This window comes from Falco punctatus (assembly GCF_963210335.1).
Source record: "Falco punctatus genome assembly, chromosome: 7".
NCBI classification, from domain to species: Eukaryota; Metazoa; Chordata; class Aves; order Falconiformes; family Falconidae; genus Falco; species Falco punctatus.
In genome coordinates, this window is record NC_137587.1 from 46,144,917 (window position 1) to 46,164,736 (window position 19,820).

Consider the following 19,820-nt stretch of genomic DNA (forward strand, 5'->3'; position numbering starts at 1 on the left):
GTTCCTCAGATATTGCACAAGCAGTAAAATACCTGCTTTTTTTTTTCTTTCCAGAGACTTTCTTCAGCTCGTGGGGTAGCTTTCCTAAATTAAGTGATGAGCCTCAACACCCTCCTCCACTTCCTCCACGAAAAAAGATGGATCAGGATGCTTCCAATGCTAAGGTATTTCTGTCCTGTGTTGAGTAACTTTGATAATACATCAGGGAGCATCTAGAACCATAAAATAGCGGAATCATGTAGGTTGGAAAAGACCTTTTAAAATCATAGAGTCCAACCATCTAGGACATCGTTAGTCTTAAAGACTTTCAAATGCAGTGCTCTAGTTGCCCTTTTTAAGTTTCAGGTTCCCAGCGTCCAAACTATGCTAGCTACTTTAGGAGTATAGTGGATCAGAGGTACGGCTATGCCAGTATCGTGTTTCTGACAGTAAAAGTAGCAGATGTCAAAAGAACTCTGCATCTGTCAGAAGATACACTTTATCTAAACATCTACGTTTCTTATGCTGTCTTTTTCTCTCTAATGTTGTAGGGAGGTTTAAAGTTGGATGATGATCCTCCAGCAATTCCACCTCGGCAGCCACCGCCCCCAAAGATACAGCCTCGCGCTCTGGCTTACACTAACCCCTTTGACCAGCCGCTGCACAGCTCTCCTCCTCCGCCCCCCCGGGACCCTCTTCCTGATACTCCACCACCGGTACCACTCCGGCCACCCGAACACTTTATCAACTACCCTCTAAACCTCCAGCCACCACCGGTGGGACGCTTACACAGAGATCCCGACTGGTTAAGGGAGGCGAGCACAGGCCCCAGCTCTCCTGGCACTCCTCCCAGCACGCCCTCTCCCAGGGTACTGCGTCGCTGCTGCGTCATCAGCGCGAGTCACAACAACCTGGTCCACCCGCCCGCACCCCCCGTCCCACCCCGGCACAATTCAAGCCCTCAGTTACCAAAACTTCCACCAAAGACTTACAAAAGGGAGCTGTCCCACCCTCCTTTGCACAGACTGTCTTTGCTAGAAAATGCAGAAACTCCTCAATGACCTTAGCCATAGTAGTCATTGACACTGGAATAGTATTTGTAAAGTTCCTTTTTTTTTTTTTATTTATTCAAAAAAGGCAGTGTATTTTAGTACTTTCACAAATTATGCTCTTAAAGTGCTGCTGATCAAAAAAAAAAGTTTGAATTGGAAAAATAAGACTACACACACTCTATCTAGCCTGTGTCTGTTGGACAGCATGACCCTCAGGTGATCAGCAGCATTGCCTTGTTTCACATCCTCAGTGCCGACACTTATGCCAGTATACAAAATATATCTTTTGCACTGTAAACTACACTAAATGAATTTAAACTGACATCGTTTAATTGCACTGAGCCAAAAAAGGTGCGTCTGTGGAATTTTTTCAAATTTGAGCACTAGTGGCCTTTTTTTTTTTTCCTTAATTTAAAAAAAAAAAGCGCAATGGGCGATTACACAATGTGAGGACATACAACATTAGAGGTTTTAAACCTCTGGCCACTTGCCTTCTAACTTCATGTAAGCTTGGAGGTTCATGAGTGACAGCTACTGTTCTCAAATATTTTAATGCCGTGTCTTAATTGTCAATGATTTGCTGCTGAAGACAAAGAAGACAAAACAGGTTGAAATCAAAATACCAAAATATTCAGTTGGTCTTGGATTATTTTGAGAAAGGATGAACAAGGACTACCTGTCTCAGATATTGGAAAGGATCCCTAGTACTTAGCATGCATCTTGTTCAGATGTGCCTTTTTGTTTTGGTAGGCGAAGATGTCTTAAGCTAAAGAGTTGTCTACTGTTCTCGAGAACAAAGCTATATGCCGTGTATGTACAATTGTTTATATTGTATATTTACAGATAATGCTAATAACCTGTATAAATTTAAGTGACTTGAGGCCTATAATACAGTCTGCTACTCTTGCAATCTTATATGGTCAGAAGTGTTTCCTCTGGCTTAGGAACAGTCTTGCCTTCCAAACCTAGTAACTTTCTTTAGATCTCACTTAATTTCCAAAATGGATTCATGATTGGTAGCATTTAAACCAGCAAACACTTAAAGCTTTATTAAACTTTTTAAACTGATAAGTGAATGGAACTTTTATTTGCCAGTTGAACTACTTGTTTGAACTGGTGTGAGAGTGAGTTTGTTTTACTGGTAGTACTGTAGCAGCATTTATAAAGTGGCCAGAAGCCACATTTTATTTACTGGTCTGTGGCCTTTTACTGTGCTTTGTATCAGAGTTCTTAACAAGATTAATAAATCACCCCAGTCTTAATTTTTAAGAGCCTGAGCAGTGCGTGTTCCTTGTAAGGACAAGGTTGGGAATTGCATTTAGTAAATCCTTGGGCAATACCAAGCGCCATTTTTCCATGCTGCTCTTCTCTGCCTCGGTTGCCCTTCGGTCTGTGGTTGAGTCCATCCAGTGCTGCGAGCAAAGCTCAAGGCAGTTGGGCCCAACCCGGGAGGGCCCTGGGAGTTCAGCGCTTCCCTCCACCTACTAACCCCTCGGGTGCCTTGGCCCCTCTAGGTGGAGAAGTGCGTTCCATTTTTCCTGGCTTCTGGCTGGAGAAAGACCGCTGTGGTGGGACTGGCAGCAGCTCGGGCTTCCAAGTCATGCTCCGGCTTTTCAGCAGCCCGCCTATACTGCTCCCACAGTCTTGCACACTCCCTCTGGAAAAGGAAGGCGATATGCCTGAAGAGGGGTGCTGATTTTCTTCTCCTGGGAAGATGTATTTAGCCACCTGTCTCTTGGACAGTCTTCTCGTACTGCCTGTCCCCCTTCATGCTCCTTTCCTGAGGAAGAAGAGAGGGGTAGAATCTATTCCTGCAAGGGGCAGGGCACACTTTATATAAAGGACAGCTGCTTCATTTTGCAAAAATAATGTTCAAGAAGCACCCATGTTGGATATGCACAAACTGGGGAGTGCAGGCAGGAAATGAATGATGCCTCTGTGATGGTTTTGCAGAAAAAACACAACCTATAACTCTTCTGTAAGTTCGTGAAGAACTCTTCTATTAGTATCTGGTGGTGAAATTCGGCTCAGTGAAGCACTTTCCTAATGCTCTCTACATAGAAAAGGCAGACTGTCAGGTGTCACCTTGATCTGCAGAATTAAGCTGAACAAGTGAAATTCTCTGTCTGGGTCTTTGTATTAACACTTTTGAAGTCCTTACCAGCAGCTGTTGCTAAAAGATGAGTAACATGTTTTCAGACTTTTAAGTTTCGTGTGTTGTTGAAGGGGAAAAAAAATCCTGTCCCAAATTATAGAATATACAGATGTCAGCTTTATACCTTTCTGTACAAGTGCTTAGACCAGAAGCATTTTCAGTATTCCACATTAAAATGTATCATAGCTGTTTATTTTGGCCCTGACCCAGTAAAGCCCTTACCAGATCATTTTAAGCTGAGCATCTGCTGATTAGTAAGGGTTTCCATACATATCAAAACACTTCCCTCCATCCAAGAGCTTTGTAAGGTTCTGGTTTGTGATGGACTCTGAGGAGTTTAAACTTGTGGAAGCAGGAGCATATGTTGTAAGAGTTAACCTTGAAACGGTGCTGTGCAGGGGTGGTGCTCTCAGACCAGCTCTTTTTAGGTGCCATCTTACATTTATGTGGTACATTTATGCCGGCATAAATAGCTGGGGGGGCTGTGTTAACTCCTTAACTCTTAACCTGATTGTGAAGGAGTTTGGGCAGCAGTTCTAAATTCCACAGTTGAAGCCAGAGAAATAGAAATGCCTAACTTTCAGTGGGGCCCAGAATGGTTTGGTTAGGAAAAATAGTGACACGGTTAATAAAATCTCAAGCTTAGATCACCATTGTCTATTAGATTAACATGGACAGAGGTAGGCATTCCTGCAAGAGCCTCTCGCTGCTATCTGGGGATGTCCTGGACAGACAAAGGTGACCATGGTTCCTGCTGGGCCCTCAGGACCTGTCCTCTGCCAGGGACCAGTGGGACAGACACGAGCCAGCAAGTCCATGTTGCTATTTGGCCAGCAGCAGGTCCTGTTAAGGTAGTCCCCAACCCTGCTGCCTTCCTCTCAGCCACTCACCTCTTCTCCCCCTGCCACTTCAGCAGTGTGTTGTCATGCTCAGAACTGGATATGGTGTATTTTTTTTCAGGCTGGGCTTTAAAGCATCACCACCCACAACTGATCAATAGCAGTGCTGGGACAGTAAAGCTCCAGGAGGATGAGGGGAGAGAAAGGAGAGCAGGAACCTCTTGTGTTAGATCTCCTAACAGGGGCAGTGTGAAAACATGACATACTTGTGCTAGAAGGCAGCAGCTAAGAAACATTCCTTGCCCCATTTCCCATGTGTGAAACATGATTCTTTACAGGACCAGTTCTGGAGTTAACCTGAAGTACATAAATCACAGTGTGATTCAGAAAAGGGGCCTTGCTTGTGGGTAACTTACCGCACAATTAAACTGTCCTCCAAGCATAACAAGAGCTGGAAAAGACAAAGACAAAGAACCATTCCAAGGCAGGGTGGTAGCAGTGATGCCAGCGGCATGAAGTACAGCGGGTACAACAACACGGCGTACCCAAAGTAATGGTTTGGCTGTGGAAGTGGTCGAAGGCACTCGGATTCCCACCAGTGCAGTTCCAAGGGAATGCCAAGTTAGCAATAAATTAACATTTCAGTTACATCATAATGAGAGGGACAGATAAAAAGGAGAAAAAAAAATGCTAGAGGGGGAAAATGTAAAATTGTTGGGTTTGAAGTTGCCTTGTGTGGGAAAATGCCATTCCCTCAGAAAAGTGCAGATAAACAGATGGAATGTGAAGGCAGTTAATAGCAAAAGAAACATCTTTCTCTTTGTTTTCAGTGATCCTATTTGCAGTTGCTGATTTTTAGCATTTCCCCCTGTTCTGGAGCTGGCATAACTTCTTTGGGTGCCATGACATCGCTACGGCAGATCAAAACCAAGAAGGGACAAAAGGAATCATCTTTTCTTTTTTTCTTTTTCCTCCAGATTTACTCCAGGTTTCAGAAAGAAACCACAAATCTGATTATACCATTCTGAATCCCTAGCAAATGCAGTAACTCCTCCCTGGGGGGAAGGGAGTGAGCATTAGTAAGAAATGCTAAGAAATAAAGTAATACAAACTTTCTTCCATGAGCCCAAGGAAAAAAATCAAAAGCTTTTGCACTTAGAAATGTTGAGGCACAGTCCATGCATGTTCAGCTGCTTTTTTAAAAAGGAGGTTGGATAAGGGTGTACAACACCTGTGATTTCTAGCAGTCCTCTGGCTTCACTGGGACTGCATATGCCCGCAGTGCTTACAGGCCGCACCGGGTAACTTGTGAAACAGACTTTTCAGTCACCGTGTGTTTATTTTCCTCTGGGCTGCCTTTCTCTGGCTGCTGTTCAGCGTCGAATGGGGGCTTCTCACGCCTGAGGGGAGCTCGGCGCGCAGGCCGCCCAGCCGAGCCACGCCTGCCCACGTTCACCCCTGCAGCTTTCCGTTTGCCCCTGTGCTGCCTGCTGGCGCTAAAAACAAGTTTTTAGTGAAAGCGAAAAGTAAAAACACGTTTTCCTGTCAAGCAAGGGTAGCCCGGAGTACGCTTTCTTCTAATTAACACTCAGCTTACAGAGGAGTTGGTCAGGAGAGGCCAGGAGGCGGCTTACACGGAGCAGCCTCCTGAGGGGTTCGGGCTACCTCAGGGCTCTGAGGGACGGCGGCCGCGCGCCCCGGCGGGAGCCGCCGCCCGCCATTTCCCCTCCGCGCGCCAGCCCCGGGAGGAGGGGCCGCGCCGCCTCAGTGCCGCGGCCATGGCGGGCTTCGTGCGGGAGCTGGAGCGGCGGGGCGGGCCGGCGCTGCGGCTGGAGCAGCGGGCGGCGGGCGGCGTGGGCTGCGTGGTGTGGGACGCCGCGCTGGTGCTCGCCAAGTTCCTGGAGACTGGCGCTTGTCCCCTCGCCCGCCGGCACGTCCTGGAGCTGGGCGCCGGCACCGGCGCCGTCGGCATCATGGCGGCCACGCTGGGGTGAGCGGCGGGCGGGAGGCCGGGGCCCCGCCGCCTGTTATCCCGCTTCGTTGTAGTATGGTCGTGGAGTCTTTTAAATTCTCTCAAAACACGTATTTCTGTGCGTGGGCCGGGCCGTAACCCCGTGTGTGTTGCAGGGCGGACGTGACCGTCACCGACCTGGAGGAGCTGCAGGAGCTGCTGCTGCTTAATATAGAGAACAACAAACATCTGGTCACAGGGTCAGTCCGAGCCAAGGTACTGAAATGGTTTGTATGATCCTTTAATGTTTCTGTTTGCCTTTCACGGGGCTTCTGCTCTTGCTTTGTTAAATTGCCGGCTGTAGGTGAGCACAGAGCTGTCAGAGGGGAGCCGGGTGTCAGAGCAGCAGTTCACTTCACACTCAGCCCTTTCTTTCGCAGCGCTTGTCTTGTTACTGAAGCTTGTTTTCACCCTTTTTTTTTTCTTTCTTTCCCCTCTTCTTTTTAGGGGTGAAGATGTAACAGAATTTCAGCCTCCTCCTGATTATATACTAATGGCTGATTGCATTTACTATGAGGAGGTAAATGAGGACTTTGAAAAAACTCTGTAGAAGGCTTCCTGGGGAAGGGTGTGGGTTTTGTGTGAGAAGTGTTCCTGTAAGTATTGTGCTTGCATCTCAGGCCCCGTGGTTTAGAGGAAAACATAGGACAAGACTGGAAAAGGTACTTTTAACAGATTCAAGGCTGTCTGATATTCAACCAGAGACTTCATGCTTAAAAAACACTATTTAAACTTAATATTTGCGTGTGTGTGTATGTGTCCCCTTGTTTTTGTTTTTACATTGGGAATCAAGTGTGAAGCAAAACATTGTGACTGATAGCTGTGAACTGTTCAGCGCATTGGTAAATTAAATTTAATAATGCTGTGTCTGCGCTGTTTGGGTTCTCCTCATGCTCCCCTTAGGAAGGCAAAAGGAGAAATCATGCTCCAGCCAAGTGGTTGTTGTAGTCTGCCCCATCTCCTCAGCTGGAGCTCTGTCGGGTGTGCACAGAGAGCTAACAGAAGTTGCAAGAATAGGGAAATGACCTGGAGAACCCCATGTCCCAGTGCCCTCTCCGTGCTCTTACCAGCCCCTTGCATTGCCTCCCTGCATATTGGTCCTGTTTCCATACACAGTGGTCTGGGTCTGAGCCATCTTCCAACAGTGGTTGAGAAAACTGACTTATGAAACATGTTAAGAAATACATTGTTGTGTGTCTCAAGGAAATGCCCACTCAGCAGTGTGGGATGTTTTTGGCTTTGATGCTAGTTCAGTTTTCTTGGTCAGTCTGTGAAACTCTTCTCCTATGCAGTCTCCCTTTCTCTGCTTTCCAGCTTGCCCCGTGTTCTTGTCCCAGTTAAAGCACTAAAAATAACCCCCTGAAAAGAAAACTGGAAAGTTCCATCTTGGGTGAGCACTTTCTCTAGTTAGAGGGTGTTTTACCAGTAAAATGAACTTGAAATCTAAGTGCAAAATACTTAATCTCTTTTGGGCAGTCATTAGAACCGTTACTGAAGACACTGAAAGACCTTACTGGCCCTGATACCTGCGTCTTGTGCTGTTATGAACAAAGGACTATGGGAAAGAATCCTGAAATTGAGAGAAAATACTTTGAGGTAAGTGTTTTTAACATGTGCTTTTTAAACACTAGGAAAATAGCTTGGATGCAAGAGGTCTTTGTATGGGATCAGCTGAACGTCAATGGCAGTTGCTACACGTACGAGTTTGGGTTGACTGCACAAAATAGAGTTTGTAGCAGGAGAGGCACGTTTGTCTTTAGATGGGGTGGAAAATTCAGATGGTGATTCTTGAAGTTACTGTCCAACTCGCCAGTAGAGACTTTCTGGATACTTTCAGAGCTTTTCTTCCGTCAAAAAGTTGAACTAACCTTTCTTGCCTTGCTAATCTTAACTGTATTGATGCTTTTGATCCAGGCAGCCAGACTCGCATAGGTTGTTAAAAGCCTCTTGAGCCTGTGATACCTTCCAGGTTTGCAAAAGGGCCACCATACGTGAGGCAATAAAGCAATCATTTTTGTAGGAGCAAGTAAATTAGCAGCTGATTGCTGCCTTCTTTCTGCAGTGGTTTTCTTGACGTTACCAGAGGTTATGGGGAGGATTAAAGATTAGTCCAGTGAAAATTCATGTTCTTCTAGCATGTTCTGTTGAAAGCAGAGGGAAAATACAGGTAAAGTTTTCTGGAGTAGCTCAGGAACTCATGACTCTGCCAATTGATACAGCTGCTTTTGCAAAAATTTCCGCCCTCTACTGAGAGAGCATCAATAGGTGATATAATTAAATAGTCCAGCTGTATCTACTGTGCAGGTAAAGAAAAGGAACACAGCTGAATTCCTTCTAGGTTTGTGAGGATGACGGTTCAGTGCAGGATTTAACTGCCCCTGTGAGGGCTGCTGATAAGCAGCCCTTCTGCAGGAGTACTGGATTATATGTAATAATACTACTACTACTACAGAAAAAAAGGGGAAGGGCAAGAATTCCAGGGTGATTTGTACATGTTAAGAAAAGCATCTCTTTGATAATTAGCTGTGCCTTGGAACTCTTGTGGGGACCTGACTGTGAGGAGGGTTGCTACGACTGAGATCAGCTCTGATGAGGTGCCGCTCCCACAATAAACACGATAGGTGTAGGTGTTTCTGGATGATTTCTGCTTTCCTGTAATTTATTTCCTTCCTTGGCTTGCCAGGGTTTGGTTAATTTTCTAAGCATGTTGCAGAGTCAGTGCTTCCCCCCACCCCTCCCCTCCAGTTGAGAATGCTGGCAGAGGCAGGTGCTGCGGTTTGGCATAACACTTTGGAGATTGGAGGAAGCAAAGTGTTTTATCACAGGCTTTTAGATTTTTCTGAAATGTTGCAAGGTGTCTAGCTTTGCATTGGCACTAGAGTTGTTAAAATGAGGGTAAAAGTGCTGCGGGGGGCAAGGAGGAAGAATGGCTTGCATGTTTATAGAGGCCTTTAGTGAAATGGTCCAACCGTGGTGGTTCTATCCTCCTAAGGCTTCTGGTCCTTGTATGGGTATATTTTGGGGCCTTTTAAACTGAGCACGCTTAGTTCAGAAGGGCAGTCTGTGTCATTTGAATTGATTTGTGTATTCTCTGATAACCAGCTGCTTCAGATGGACTTTGAGCTAGAAAAAATTCCCCTGGATAAGCACGATGAGGAGTACCGCAGCGAAGACATTCATATCGTGAATATCCACAGGAAACAAATGGTAGGTTAACTGGTGCAGCCAGTGCTGCCAGGAATTCACAGAGCTGCTGTTTACTTGGCATGGTGTGAGCGTTCCAGAGGCGAAGCTCTAAACTGACTGTGAAATACCATTAGGGACCCTGTGGAAGTGCAGACCAGAACCCTGCTTGTACAAAGGAGTTCCTTTGTCCCAAAACCCAGCGCTCTGCCACGTGCCAGCCTTTGTCTTCAGCAGGACCGTCTTTGAGCTGCACGCTGACTTTCTCTTCTGCTTCCACACTGTCATGCAGTGGGATCTCCAAACTGGAGTTTTAAGACAGTGAAGTAATAAAAATAACATGCCCAGTGCTGCTTTTAGTACTGTGTGCTCTGCTGTAGAGCCCTCTCCCCAAAACCAGTCTGTAGAGGTGGGACTTAGCACCTGTCAGGGTTGGTTTGTTCATTTTTTGGTTAAGTGATGGAGCAGACGGTTATGCATGAAGAAAATACTTTGCATATTGTGCTGACACAACATGTAGGTCCAGTGCTTAAACAAAACCGTGCCACTTAAAAATCCATACCTTTTTTTTTTTTTTTTTTAAATCTCTTCACAGAATTTTCCATCATGAGATCTTTGACCACAGTATCTGTCCTCTGGCAGCTGGTTGAGCTCTGGAGAAGAGGGAGAGGGTATAGAATAACACCACAAAGGAACTGTCTCCAGTGTGGTTTGTGACTCATCTACAGAAAACGGCCTCTCGATGGTGGACTTGGCATGAGGCACCAGAAGAAGTGGGCTCGTTAGCCTAGATCCACTGATAGTGCCTTCCAAGGAGGACAGATGTGAGCTGCTGATGTCTGCCGGCTGAGGCAGAGGAAGGCAGAAAACGGAACCAGAGCTTCACCCAGAGCAGCGCTGGGTGCACGTACTGGTTACCTCTGCCGGGCAGCAGCTTGTTGGCTTGCCGAGTGCTTGCAGAGCAGATCTGAGGACACCATGCCCAAGTCTCTGCGAGGAGAAAGCTGAGCAGGCTCAATCACACAGCCCCAGATAGCCAGTCCATGAAACTTTTGTGCTTGAGGTGGGACTCAGATGGTGGGGTTTTGTTTGTCGTTTGGTTTTTTTTAAAGCCTGTGGTTTCTGTGTCATTCCTGTGTTGCAGAGGTCCTGGGAGTCTCATTCCAGGAGCAGGGGCTGTCATGGGGGTAGGTACCGGATGGATAAAACACACAGGTGCTCCCTGCACCTGTGCAAAACTGTTCTGCCTTTTGATTTCACCTTCGCTGTTTTAGTATAAGGATCTACAGCTTTAAAGTTTTGACACCTTCAAACAATTCTGGTGAGCAGATTTGTTGTTGCTGGTGGTATTCCTCACCAAGCTGCCTCTTGTTGCGCAGCGATGGCTTTGAGATTTTAATTTCAAAGGAAATCACTTCTGCTCGGTAGTGGAAGCGGCCGTGGCTGCCTGCGCCATCTCGCAGCACTGAGCGCGCGCTGTGAAAGTAGGTCTGCAACAGGGGTGCTGCTGGGGGTAAATGTAACAGCCTGTTCCAGTTCCTCCTTCACGCTGCCCACAGCGCCAGTAGTCCCTACTGTAGAAACCAGAGCATTTAAGCTGAATCTGCTGGGTTTTCTCAAAACCTCACTTCTTGTGTGTGTGGGGAGCTTTGTCCGCAGGCACCCAGGTGCTTTCTGTGCCTGCCCTGAGCTCGGCCTCCCTTTATCTGCAGTAAGAGCATTCCTTGCGAACTTCACACTTCACAAAACACTCTCCTGGCTTGCAGAGCACAACAGCGATGATTAGTGAATGCACGGCAAAGCGAGAATGTAATTTGTCGTAACCACACGCATTATTTGTTAAGTTGTTATGAAAAGAGCTCCTTAATTAACCAGTGGCCTGCAGGAAGATATTTACTGGCATGTTTATGCCAGCATGGCTTCCTGGGTGGAAACTCTGGTTGCAGAAGTTATCTGAAGGTGCGCTGTAAGGACAGTGCGAGAGCTGTGCTGTATTCTGGTAGCATCTCCCTGCAAGCACAGCCTCTTTGCTGACCGCACAACCCCAAGAGGGGAGAGCTGCTCAGCTTGGAGCCGTGCCGAAATCCCAGCCGTGGTGGGGATGATGTGCCAGAGCACAAAGGGGCTGGTGTCCCACCGGGGCAGGTCAGCATCCTGCTTGGGGCCAGGTGCTGAGGGTAGCTGGTGGTGGTGTAAGGGGAGGAGCAGCGTTTCCCAGGGGTTTGGTGCTGACAGGATAATTGTATTCTATCTACGGGGCGTGTGATTTCAGCACTTCCTTTTGTATGCGGCCTCAGATCTCTTGTTGAGAAGAAAAAAGGGAGGAAGTCATGCTTTTCTCTTCCCCGTGCACACCCACTGGCTGCTCCTGTATGCTTTATGCTTGTAATGCTTGTAATGCTCAAATTGTGAACAGTCATCAAGCAAGAGGGACCTTGGGGCAGGGGGCTGGGTGCTGTTACCCTCCCTGCGCCATCTCCCTGTCACCGGCTGCACCCCCTGCGAGGGGTCATGTAAAACCCAACCACTTCTGCTGCCGCTGTTCGGTCTCTGAAGAGGAAACCGCTGCTAACCAGGGCAGTGAGGAGAGGGGGTCACGTGCACGGCTGCTCTGCGTCTTGTCCCTGGAGCCACCAGATGAAACAGCCGCTTTTTTGGTGGGGGGGTGGGGTGGGGGAGAAAGTGCTTTTGGAAAGGAGATCGTGATCCTGCCGGGGCTGAGCTCTGCAGTGGCTGGGGGGTTACCGCTCTTAACAGGAGCGGGCATGGGGCCCTCAGAAAACGGGGTGCAAGGGAGACACTGGTCCTGCTTCTTTCCGGCCTCTCCCATCCCGATGGCTTTTTGTCCCGGCCCTGTCCCCTTGGGGACAGCGCATGTGGGTGCCGCTGCCCTGAACGTGGGGTCCCTTTGGCGAGGTTCAGCTGCGGTGCACGACAGTGCCTAAGCGCAGCTTTGCGGGTGCGGTGGGGGCTCTGCCCGGCCCCTGGGGCACCGCAGGCGCTCCTGAGTCACGGCAGCTGTCCCTGCCGGGCCAGCCCAGCGTGCCCCCCTGCTCCCCACGTGAGAGCTCATACCTCCCTCGGCCCCAGCAGGTGCACAGCCGCCTCCAAGCTGGCCGCCATAGGAGCCAGCAGCGCTGAAGCCGCAGCGTCTGAGCCGGGTGCCCATCCTCTGCATCATCGTGGCAAAATGTGATCACAGCCTCGCCCAAGAGAGAGCAGCAGGCCTCCCTGCCACGCAGCTGTGGGAGGCGGGTTGGTGCCGCCGGTTACAGGCAGAGATGTTTGGGGCACCAGCGCATTTGCCGAACATCATGCTTAAAGAATGGAACATTTTCAGGAGTAATTTGAACACCAACTGGAACGACGGAAAGTGTGCTGTGTGGGTGGCAGGTGCAGAGGCTCCAGGTGACTTCCGCATGGGAGCAGCAATACTTGTGTGCTGGGATGGCACTGCCTCGCACTTGGGTCTGGCTGCAGCCTTGGCAGGTGGCTCGTTCCTGCCCAGTCCCTCTGGTAGCACCTGTGTCTCAGCCATGCCGATGGCAGTGTCATCATCCTGTGGTCCTGCTGGGGCTTTGCCAGGCCGCTTACCCTTTGCTGTGATAGCCGATGGAGCTTTTCGCTTCCGCTTAGATTGACAGTGCAGTCGGGGATGGAGCACGGGGTTTGATGCCAGCTCAGCACCAGCCTCATAAATCGCTGGTGGCTTCTTGTCACAATAGTAGTCATGACACAACTTGGAAACCTGTGGGACCTCAGGAGATTCACCCTCTGATGCTCTGTGATTATTTTTTTCCTTTCCTAGGCAGAGGAGAGTGCAGCTGTCACAGTGTGCCAGGGTCCAGATCTGGCCATCTGCCAGCAGTTCCCCCCTGTCCCCTGGTGCTGCTGCTAAGCCCCCAGGACTGTGTGGGGCCAGGACCTGCACCCACGCATCCCATGGGGCTGGTGGCTTCACTTGGGAAAGTCTGTCCTCTGCAGCTGTATAATCATTTTCTGTGGCACGTAATCCTAGACAAATGGATTTTCCTCTTAGAAAATGATACTTCTTCCTGGCAGCATTAAGAGAGAATGTTAGAAAAGGCTTTTTATTACGGTGGATCTGCTCCTGCTCCCACAAACTGCAGCCAGCCCTCGGTAAACAGGCAAATGGCTCAGGTAAACTGTGTCCCTGGTTCATTTCGAGGGAGCAGCTGCCCCTGAGCCTGTGGCTGATGCTGCCGTTGTGCCATTTCCTGAGCCTCAGAGGCTGAGGCACTGCAGCAAATGGCAGAGCAACACCATCGCTTGCACGCTTGGCAATGGGAGATTCTGTACAGGGCTCCCATCCTCAACTGCACTTGCCTCCCACCTTGTAGATCCCCGAGGGGTTGGCTGTGCCCGGCTGCAGGAGATGAGCATGGCATCCCCGTTTGCCCATGCCCTGCCTGGAAAAAAAAACCCCAACAAAACAACAAAAAAAACCAACTCAAAACTGTATCAACTTTGTCTATTTTCTGCAAAAGGGCTGGGCAAGGCTCCCCAGTGACTGGCATCCATGGCACTGGTGGGTGGCCGTGATGCCGGTGGGGAGGATGCAGATAGCAACCACCGGCCTCGTTAGTGGCATTCCAAATGGCCCGTGTTCTGCCAGCCTGGCCTGGGCGTGCTGGGTGGGATGGGGGTGCTCCTCGGTGGCTGTGGCTGCTGAGCTGAGCCAATGTGGCTGCTGGGCCCGGCGCGTGCTGCGGGCACGGTCCCACGGGCAGGCGGGAGGGGAGGGTTTAATTTTCTGTGGCTGCCAGCATGTGGGATGCAGGGAGAGGGATCACAGCCTTCGCCTCCTGGAATGGCGTAGGTCCAAACCTGCCAAGGGCTCACAGCCACGGCCATGCCTCCTGTCCCCCCAGGGACGGGGAAGCCACGGGACCTCCAGCTTGTGGCCCAGCAGCTATCTTCTTTCACACCGTGAAACAAGAAAAGTTTTATTTTCTGCTGTGAGCGAATGGTGAGGGTTTTGCAACAAAGAGGCCAGCAAGTGCCTGCTCCTACAGTGGTGGGCAGCTGCAGGCGTGGGTGCGAGTGTTTGGGTGCTCCCAGTGCTGGGGAGTGACACCTCGGTAGGGCGATGGGCTGTGTGGTCCATGCTGGCATCCAAGTTCAGCGGCCCCTTCTGAGGATCTCCTTTTCCCAGCCCCCGGCCTGTGGGAAGGGGAAGGAAGGTGCTGATGAGCAGAGAAAGCGGTGGCTGCAACTCCGGCAAATGTTTTTTTGGCCTTTGGAGATGTTTCTGGAGGATGGTTCCTGCTGCCCTTTGGGAATGATGGCTTAGTCCACCCCAGGTTTGCCGTGGGAGGTTTCTCCTGTTGCTGCAAGCTGTGAGGCCCGTGTGCCTGAGGCGGCGTGGCCCACAAGCAGCACCTCTGTCTTCATGCTTGTGATTAGCGTGTGCCAAGTATTTCTGCCTTTGCAAGCTGTGGGGGGAGCCAAGGGCTTGTTGGGGTGACTCAGAACGAGTGGCTATATAGCTTTGGCGGCTTCGTTATTTTTTTAGTCCTTTTGCACTTCTGGGTTTGCTTTTTTTTTTTTTTTGTGAAAAGGAAAAGACTGCATAAGGGAGAAGACGGCAGTAGGCGGGAGAGAGGTGGGGACGCCTTGGGGAAGCAGCCGGGCTGGAGACAGCTCTTGCCGAGCTGGGATGTGGTCCCTGGTACCCTGCCAGCGCCTGCTGGGAAGCGCAAGCAGCCCCATGCTGGTGGCTGGTCCGGCTGGCGGCAGGACGCATAGCATGGCCTCTTCACACGCACTGCCACGAGTTCACCCGTTTCCTTCCTCTCGCCAGGACCAGGCGGGCAAAAGCCTTTCTTCCGTGCCCTGCCCCAGAGGTTTCGCTCATGGTGATGCAGTGCTCAGCGACCTTGAGGCCCCATCCCGACACGTCCCCATCCCGACACGTCCCAGTCCCTGCTGAGCCCGCGCTTCCCATTGTGCCTGAAACCTCTGACTCATCCGTCTCGCGGCCGGGCCGAGCTGCTGCACCCCAGTGTAATCCCCAGCGTGTGGCAGGGCAGCCGTCACCTCCCAGCTCACTGGCCTTTCTGTTCCCTTCTGCAGCCGCAGCTTCTCCTCCTGCTCCGACCACCCGCTGGAGCCCGGCCCTCCTCCAGCTCCACTTGAGCAGAATCCTGGCCCAAGGGCCTGGGTGCAGGGCATTAATTTGCCTCTGGTTAGGACCTGTGCTGCCCCAAGGGGAAAAAAAAAATGACATTGTGTCCCTAATGGGGATGGATATGATGCCAGGCTGGCTAGCTGCTCCCCGGCTCGCCATAGGCACCCTTGCCTGCATGCCAGGACCAGTTTTCATGCCCAGGGTGATGCACGGACTCATACCCAGCGCATCCTCCGGGAATCCGGTCTGAAGCCATGGATGAAGTTGTTGGTGATGGTTTTCTGCTCGTGCTTGGGTAGCAGCGCACGTTTTGCTCCCCCTGCACAGGCTGGCGGCGTGAGCTCAACTCAGCCGAGGTGTGGTGGCTTCTGAGGGCTGGTGAGGCCGTGTGGCGGCGTGTTGTCCATGTGTCCCTGTGGATTCCCAAGCTCCGGCCACCCTCAGTGAGCATGGGGTCCCATAAGATGCCTTAAATGAAAATAAAACAGTGAAACAACCCAACACGTGCTGTGCTGAGCATCATCCTGAAGGGAAAATCACCACTGCTGTGCCTGGTGGGGGGTCCTGGAGGGGCTTTGGGCTCTATCTCCTGTTGGTGCTGGCTCATCCACCGCTCCCAACCGGGGGCAGGATACAAGCTCAGGAGCAAGGCACCATCAGGCAGGGGTAAAGCCAGCAGCCGGGTGTGCGGCAAGGAGGAAGCAGCTCCCAAAAGCCAAGTTTGGGGAAGCAGCATGTCCCTGCACACCCATGCTCTGGGGCTGCCGCCACCTCCATCCCCTTTCTGTGCTTCCAAAACCCTGCTCGTGGTGACATCCATGGCAGCGAGCACAGCTCAGGTGTCCCCCCGCTGCTGCTTCACCGTGCCAGGCATGTTCAGGTACCAAATTCAGCATGGCTGATTTTAGGGCAGCGCATCACTTCTTTGGGGGAGTTCATCACTTTTTTGGGGAGAGCAGCATGGGTGCGGGGGTTGCTTCCCACCTTGGCTCACAGCCTTTCCCACCGCACACAGGGCCCAGAGCCCTCCAAGGGCCCTGGCACAAGAGGAAGCCAAGTGGGCAGGAGGGTGCCATGAGCCCTGTGGGAGCCGGGAGGTCCCCTGGGGAGCCAGGAGGACCCCGCCGCCGCGTCCCTGCAGCCCACACCACGGGGGTCCCTCCTGCAGTTCAGTGCCTCCTGCCTTGGCCCACGCAAGAGCTCCCCAGGGTGGTGTCGCACCCACTGCCCCATGTCCTTGTCCAGCCCTTTTAGGTGCCCAATTTCCTTTTGATTTGAATGCAAAGAGTTAAACAGCTACAAGCTCGTGTGGATTTGGGCCAGATATTTAAAGATCCACGGCTGGGAAAGGAAAGGGGAGGTGTGATACTCTCCAAACGCTCCCCGCAAACACCTCGGAGGCTCCCGCTGCCAGCGCCGTCCCCGTGCTCCCAGCAGCGGATGGTGGGGGAGAGGCAGAAAAAGCCTTTCTCCTATTTTTAGCTCTTTGCTGGTGTCATTAGAATAATTTGGGATTGGAAAAATGTTGCTATGCAAAATTGCCCGGCGAGGCAAAACTCAAAACATAAAGCTCTGGGATGCTGCAGGGTAAAGGTGATGGGGATGGAGAGGAAACACGTGGCCATGGTCAAACAAGAGCTGCCTGGGGAGCGTGGGTGGTGACAGGGACAAGCCGTGCCGGAGTGACACAGAGCAATTTAATAGACACGTCCTTAATACCATCCCAGGAGAGGGGGGTTTAAATAGAGACGAGGTGCCTCCCAGGGCAGGTTATCCAGGCTAGCGGGACACGCTCAGCCCTGTGCAAGCGCCGGGGCTGCTTCTGCAGCCTTGTCAGCGATGCCACCAAGGCTCCTCGTCCTTTCCACAGTGATGTCCCCTTAGTCAGCCCTTGCAAATGCCCCTCTGCAGCCTGTCGTGCTGAGAATAAAATAAATCGGGAAGGGCTGAGCATTATATGAAGAGCTGAGCTAAACGGGAGCTCAGCAAGGCCTTGTCAGCAAATGTCCTCCTGCTGAACCGGGACCAAACCAGTAGGAATTACACCCAGAAATCACACCCCATCCGAGCCAGAGCTCAGGCAGGTGCCATGGCCGTGTGGGCCAAGCCCTGGCCTCAGCTCGCAACCACCGTCCGCCCCACCTGGATCTCTCCCACCCTCGTCCTCCTTCACCCCTTGGACAACTTGGCAAAGTCCAAAGCTAAACATTAGCTCAGGTCTTACAGCAGCTGCCGATGGCCAATGCACCGCCCTCGGCCGTCCCCTGGCCAGGTCAACCCTCGTCCCCTTGGACTCAGCCTCCACCTCCACACATTTATCCACTTGATTTAAGGTGCTGCCTGGTACTTCTGCAGCTGCCTAGGGCCAACCATCATGCACCTTTTCCTCTGTCTATGCCCTGAAAGGCAGCATCTCCCCTGTGGCATGTCCCCGGTGGTCCTCACCGAACCCCCTTCCCTGTGCAGCGTTGCCCTCTGTGTCTTCCAGTTCCCCTTGCACCGCTCCTCCTTTCTGTCCCGGGAGCTTCAGCCATCCCCCAAAATATCTGATTTCACATCCCGATCTTGCAGCACGAGTTCATCCACGTCACTGCCCCGGCAAAGGCTGCAAGTACAAACATTTGGGCTGTTTATTTGACTGCAGCCTGTTCCTGGCAGGGGTTTGTCAGGGCCGTCCTGCATTTGTGGTACCTCCGCCCCAAGCCTTTTGGTTTTGCAAATCGGATCGTGGGAAAAGTCATCAGCAGCCTTAGGAGGGTGGCTGGGTGGGAGAGCATCCTTCCCGCCCCCCCTGCCAGGCCAGAGGAGGAGCAGAGCATCTTCCTCTGCAACCAGATATGTGAAATGGAGCGTGGGGGCTCATGGCGAACCCTGTGCAAGTGGCTGTCGGGTCTTGGAGGCTGAGTCAGACCCGTGTGGGCGTGATGGCTGCTGTACCACTGCTGTATGCCATGGCACCTCGGAAGCCAATGCTGCGGCCAAGCCAACTGGGTAAATGGGACAAAAGAGTCACCCTGAGCAGAGTGACAGCCATGAGTCCTACACCACCTCCCCTCCCTCACACCAGGGGCTATGCCATGCCGCACGCACCTCCTGGCTATCAAAGGTCCTTTTTGGGGGGAATAAACCCCACTAAAGGGCAAGGATGGCTCCTCTCCAGCCCCGGCAGTGCCACCCCACAGCCCCCATCCCCAAGGGACCTCGCTGAGGGTCCCTATGTGCCACAGACACGTTGCCAGCTCTGTTTGAGCCCCCACCGGACCAGGAGGGTGGAGTGTGGAGTGCGATCGTTGCACGGTTAATTGGATTTGGCTGCTGCTGCGACAGAAGGGCAGGGGGATTAGGGCACAGGGGAGGAATTACTGGCAGGGGCGGGAGCTGCCCTCGGGGTCTTTTTTCGGGGGGGATTATTGGTGGGGGCTGATGGACAGGGTTTGATGTTGTGGTTGGGATGGTCAGTGTAATCGCTTGTTGCAGCACCACGGGTGGCCCTCGGGGATGGGTGTAGGGGGGCTGCGAGGTTCACCCCCTCCATGGACAAACCTCTGGGCTCTGCTTGGGCTGAAGGTGTGGTGCTGGGGATGAAGGATGCTCTGGGCACCTCTGCATGAAGGAGGCTGCTCTGCCCACTGCCATGTGATGGGAAGGGGCTGTGTCCCCCGCCATGCACTCCCCAAACGGATCAGCAGCTACTGAAACCCACCCAACAGCTGCTAGCAAACGATGGAGTCGTCCTTTCCTGGTGATGTCCTGCAGTCCTACAGGCAGCCCTTTTTGAGCCTGTTTAGCTGCTGGTATTGACTGTACCCGCAGGGTCAGATCCTGCCCCTCCTGGGTCCAGGGGTCTCTAAAGCAAATGGGGACCCTGTGGCGAGGCAGAGGGGTGAGCAGCTCTCAGGATGGGGCTGTGCTTTTTGCTGATAAAGAGCAGCTCGGAGGTTCCCAGCGAGGGGGAAACACCAAAAATGCCCCATGAAAGGACTATGGGTGCTAGCTCCAGCCCCAGGTGGGGAGAGGAGCATCACGGGGGGCGGGGTCCTCCCACCCCTGTCCTGCCATGGTGCTCCCACTCTGCCAGAGGAGTGAAATGCCTCATTTCCATGGAAATGAGTGAGAAATGAGCTCCCCAAATCTTCTGGACATTGGCCATCATGCTGCCAAGCTTGCAGGGAACCTCTCAGGACAACCCAACCCGGGGGGCGGGGGGCACACAGCAACCCGCACCCAGAGTTGGCCCAAACACCTAATTAGTGTTAAAATAACCAAAAAACCCCCACCTTCGAACTAAGTAGCTGCTGCGGTTTTTGGTGTGTGGCATGGATAAGCCCCCGCAGGGCTGTGCCGAAGGGAGGGGGCTGCACGTGGCCACTTGTCATTAACGGTGGCTGTTTCGTTTCCTCTTAAGCAAGGCGGCGGGTTGCTCCGTGACTGGTGCTGGACGAGATAAACT

General features: G+C 51.8%; 2 protein-coding genes across 3 annotated transcripts in view; both read left to right on the forward strand.

The window, feature by feature from the left end:
- The window catches only part of SOS2 (SOS Ras/Rho guanine nucleotide exchange factor 2), a 56,509-nt gene extending 54,209 nt beyond the window's left edge, over positions 1 to 2,300 (forward strand). The window contains exons 22-23 of the mRNA XM_080397066.1: positions 55 to 164; positions 531 to 2,300. Coding sequence (XP_080253192.1) covers positions 55 to 164; positions 531 to 1,040 — 620 coding nt within the window. The 3' untranslated portion in view covers positions 1,041 to 2,300. The remainder of the gene's footprint in view (positions 1 to 54; positions 165 to 530) is intronic.
- A 119-nt stretch (positions 2,301 to 2,419) lies between these two features.
- On the forward strand, positions 2,420 to 10,535 carry VCPKMT (valosin containing protein lysine methyltransferase). 2 transcript variants are annotated; one of them, XM_080397101.1, is made up of 6 exons: positions 2,420 to 6,015; positions 6,153 to 6,263; positions 6,484 to 6,556; positions 7,513 to 7,632; positions 9,139 to 9,243; positions 9,815 to 10,535. In XM_080397101.1, the coding sequence occupies exons 1-6, from the start codon at positions 5,804 to 5,806 to the stop codon at positions 9,827 to 9,829; spliced, it is 636 nt and encodes a 211-aa protein (XP_080253227.1). In that variant the 5' UTR covers positions 2,420 to 5,803; the 3' UTR covers positions 9,830 to 10,535. The 2 variants fall into 2 exon arrangements, with proteins under 2 accessions (XP_080253227.1, XP_080253228.1); XM_080397102.1 differs by lacking the exon at positions 6,484 to 6,556 and having other exon boundaries at positions 6,153 to 6,252.
- Positions 10,536 to 19,820: the final 9,285 nt, after the last annotated feature.

Excerpts from the sequence above, each read along its gene's own strand:
- VCPKMT (XM_080397101.1), top strand. The coding sequence starts at position 5,804 with ATGGCGGGCTTCGTGCGGGAGCTGGAGCGGCGGGGCGGGCCGGCGCTG. Across the intron at positions 6,016-6,152 it reads ATCATGGCGGCCACGCTGGG|GGCGGACGTGACCGTCACCG; the intron begins GTGAGCGGCGGG and ends TGTGTGTTGCAG. Across the intron at positions 6,264-6,483 it reads CGAGCCAAGGTACTGAAATG|GGGTGAAGATGTAACAGAAT; the intron begins GTTTGTATGATC and ends TCTTCTTTTTAG.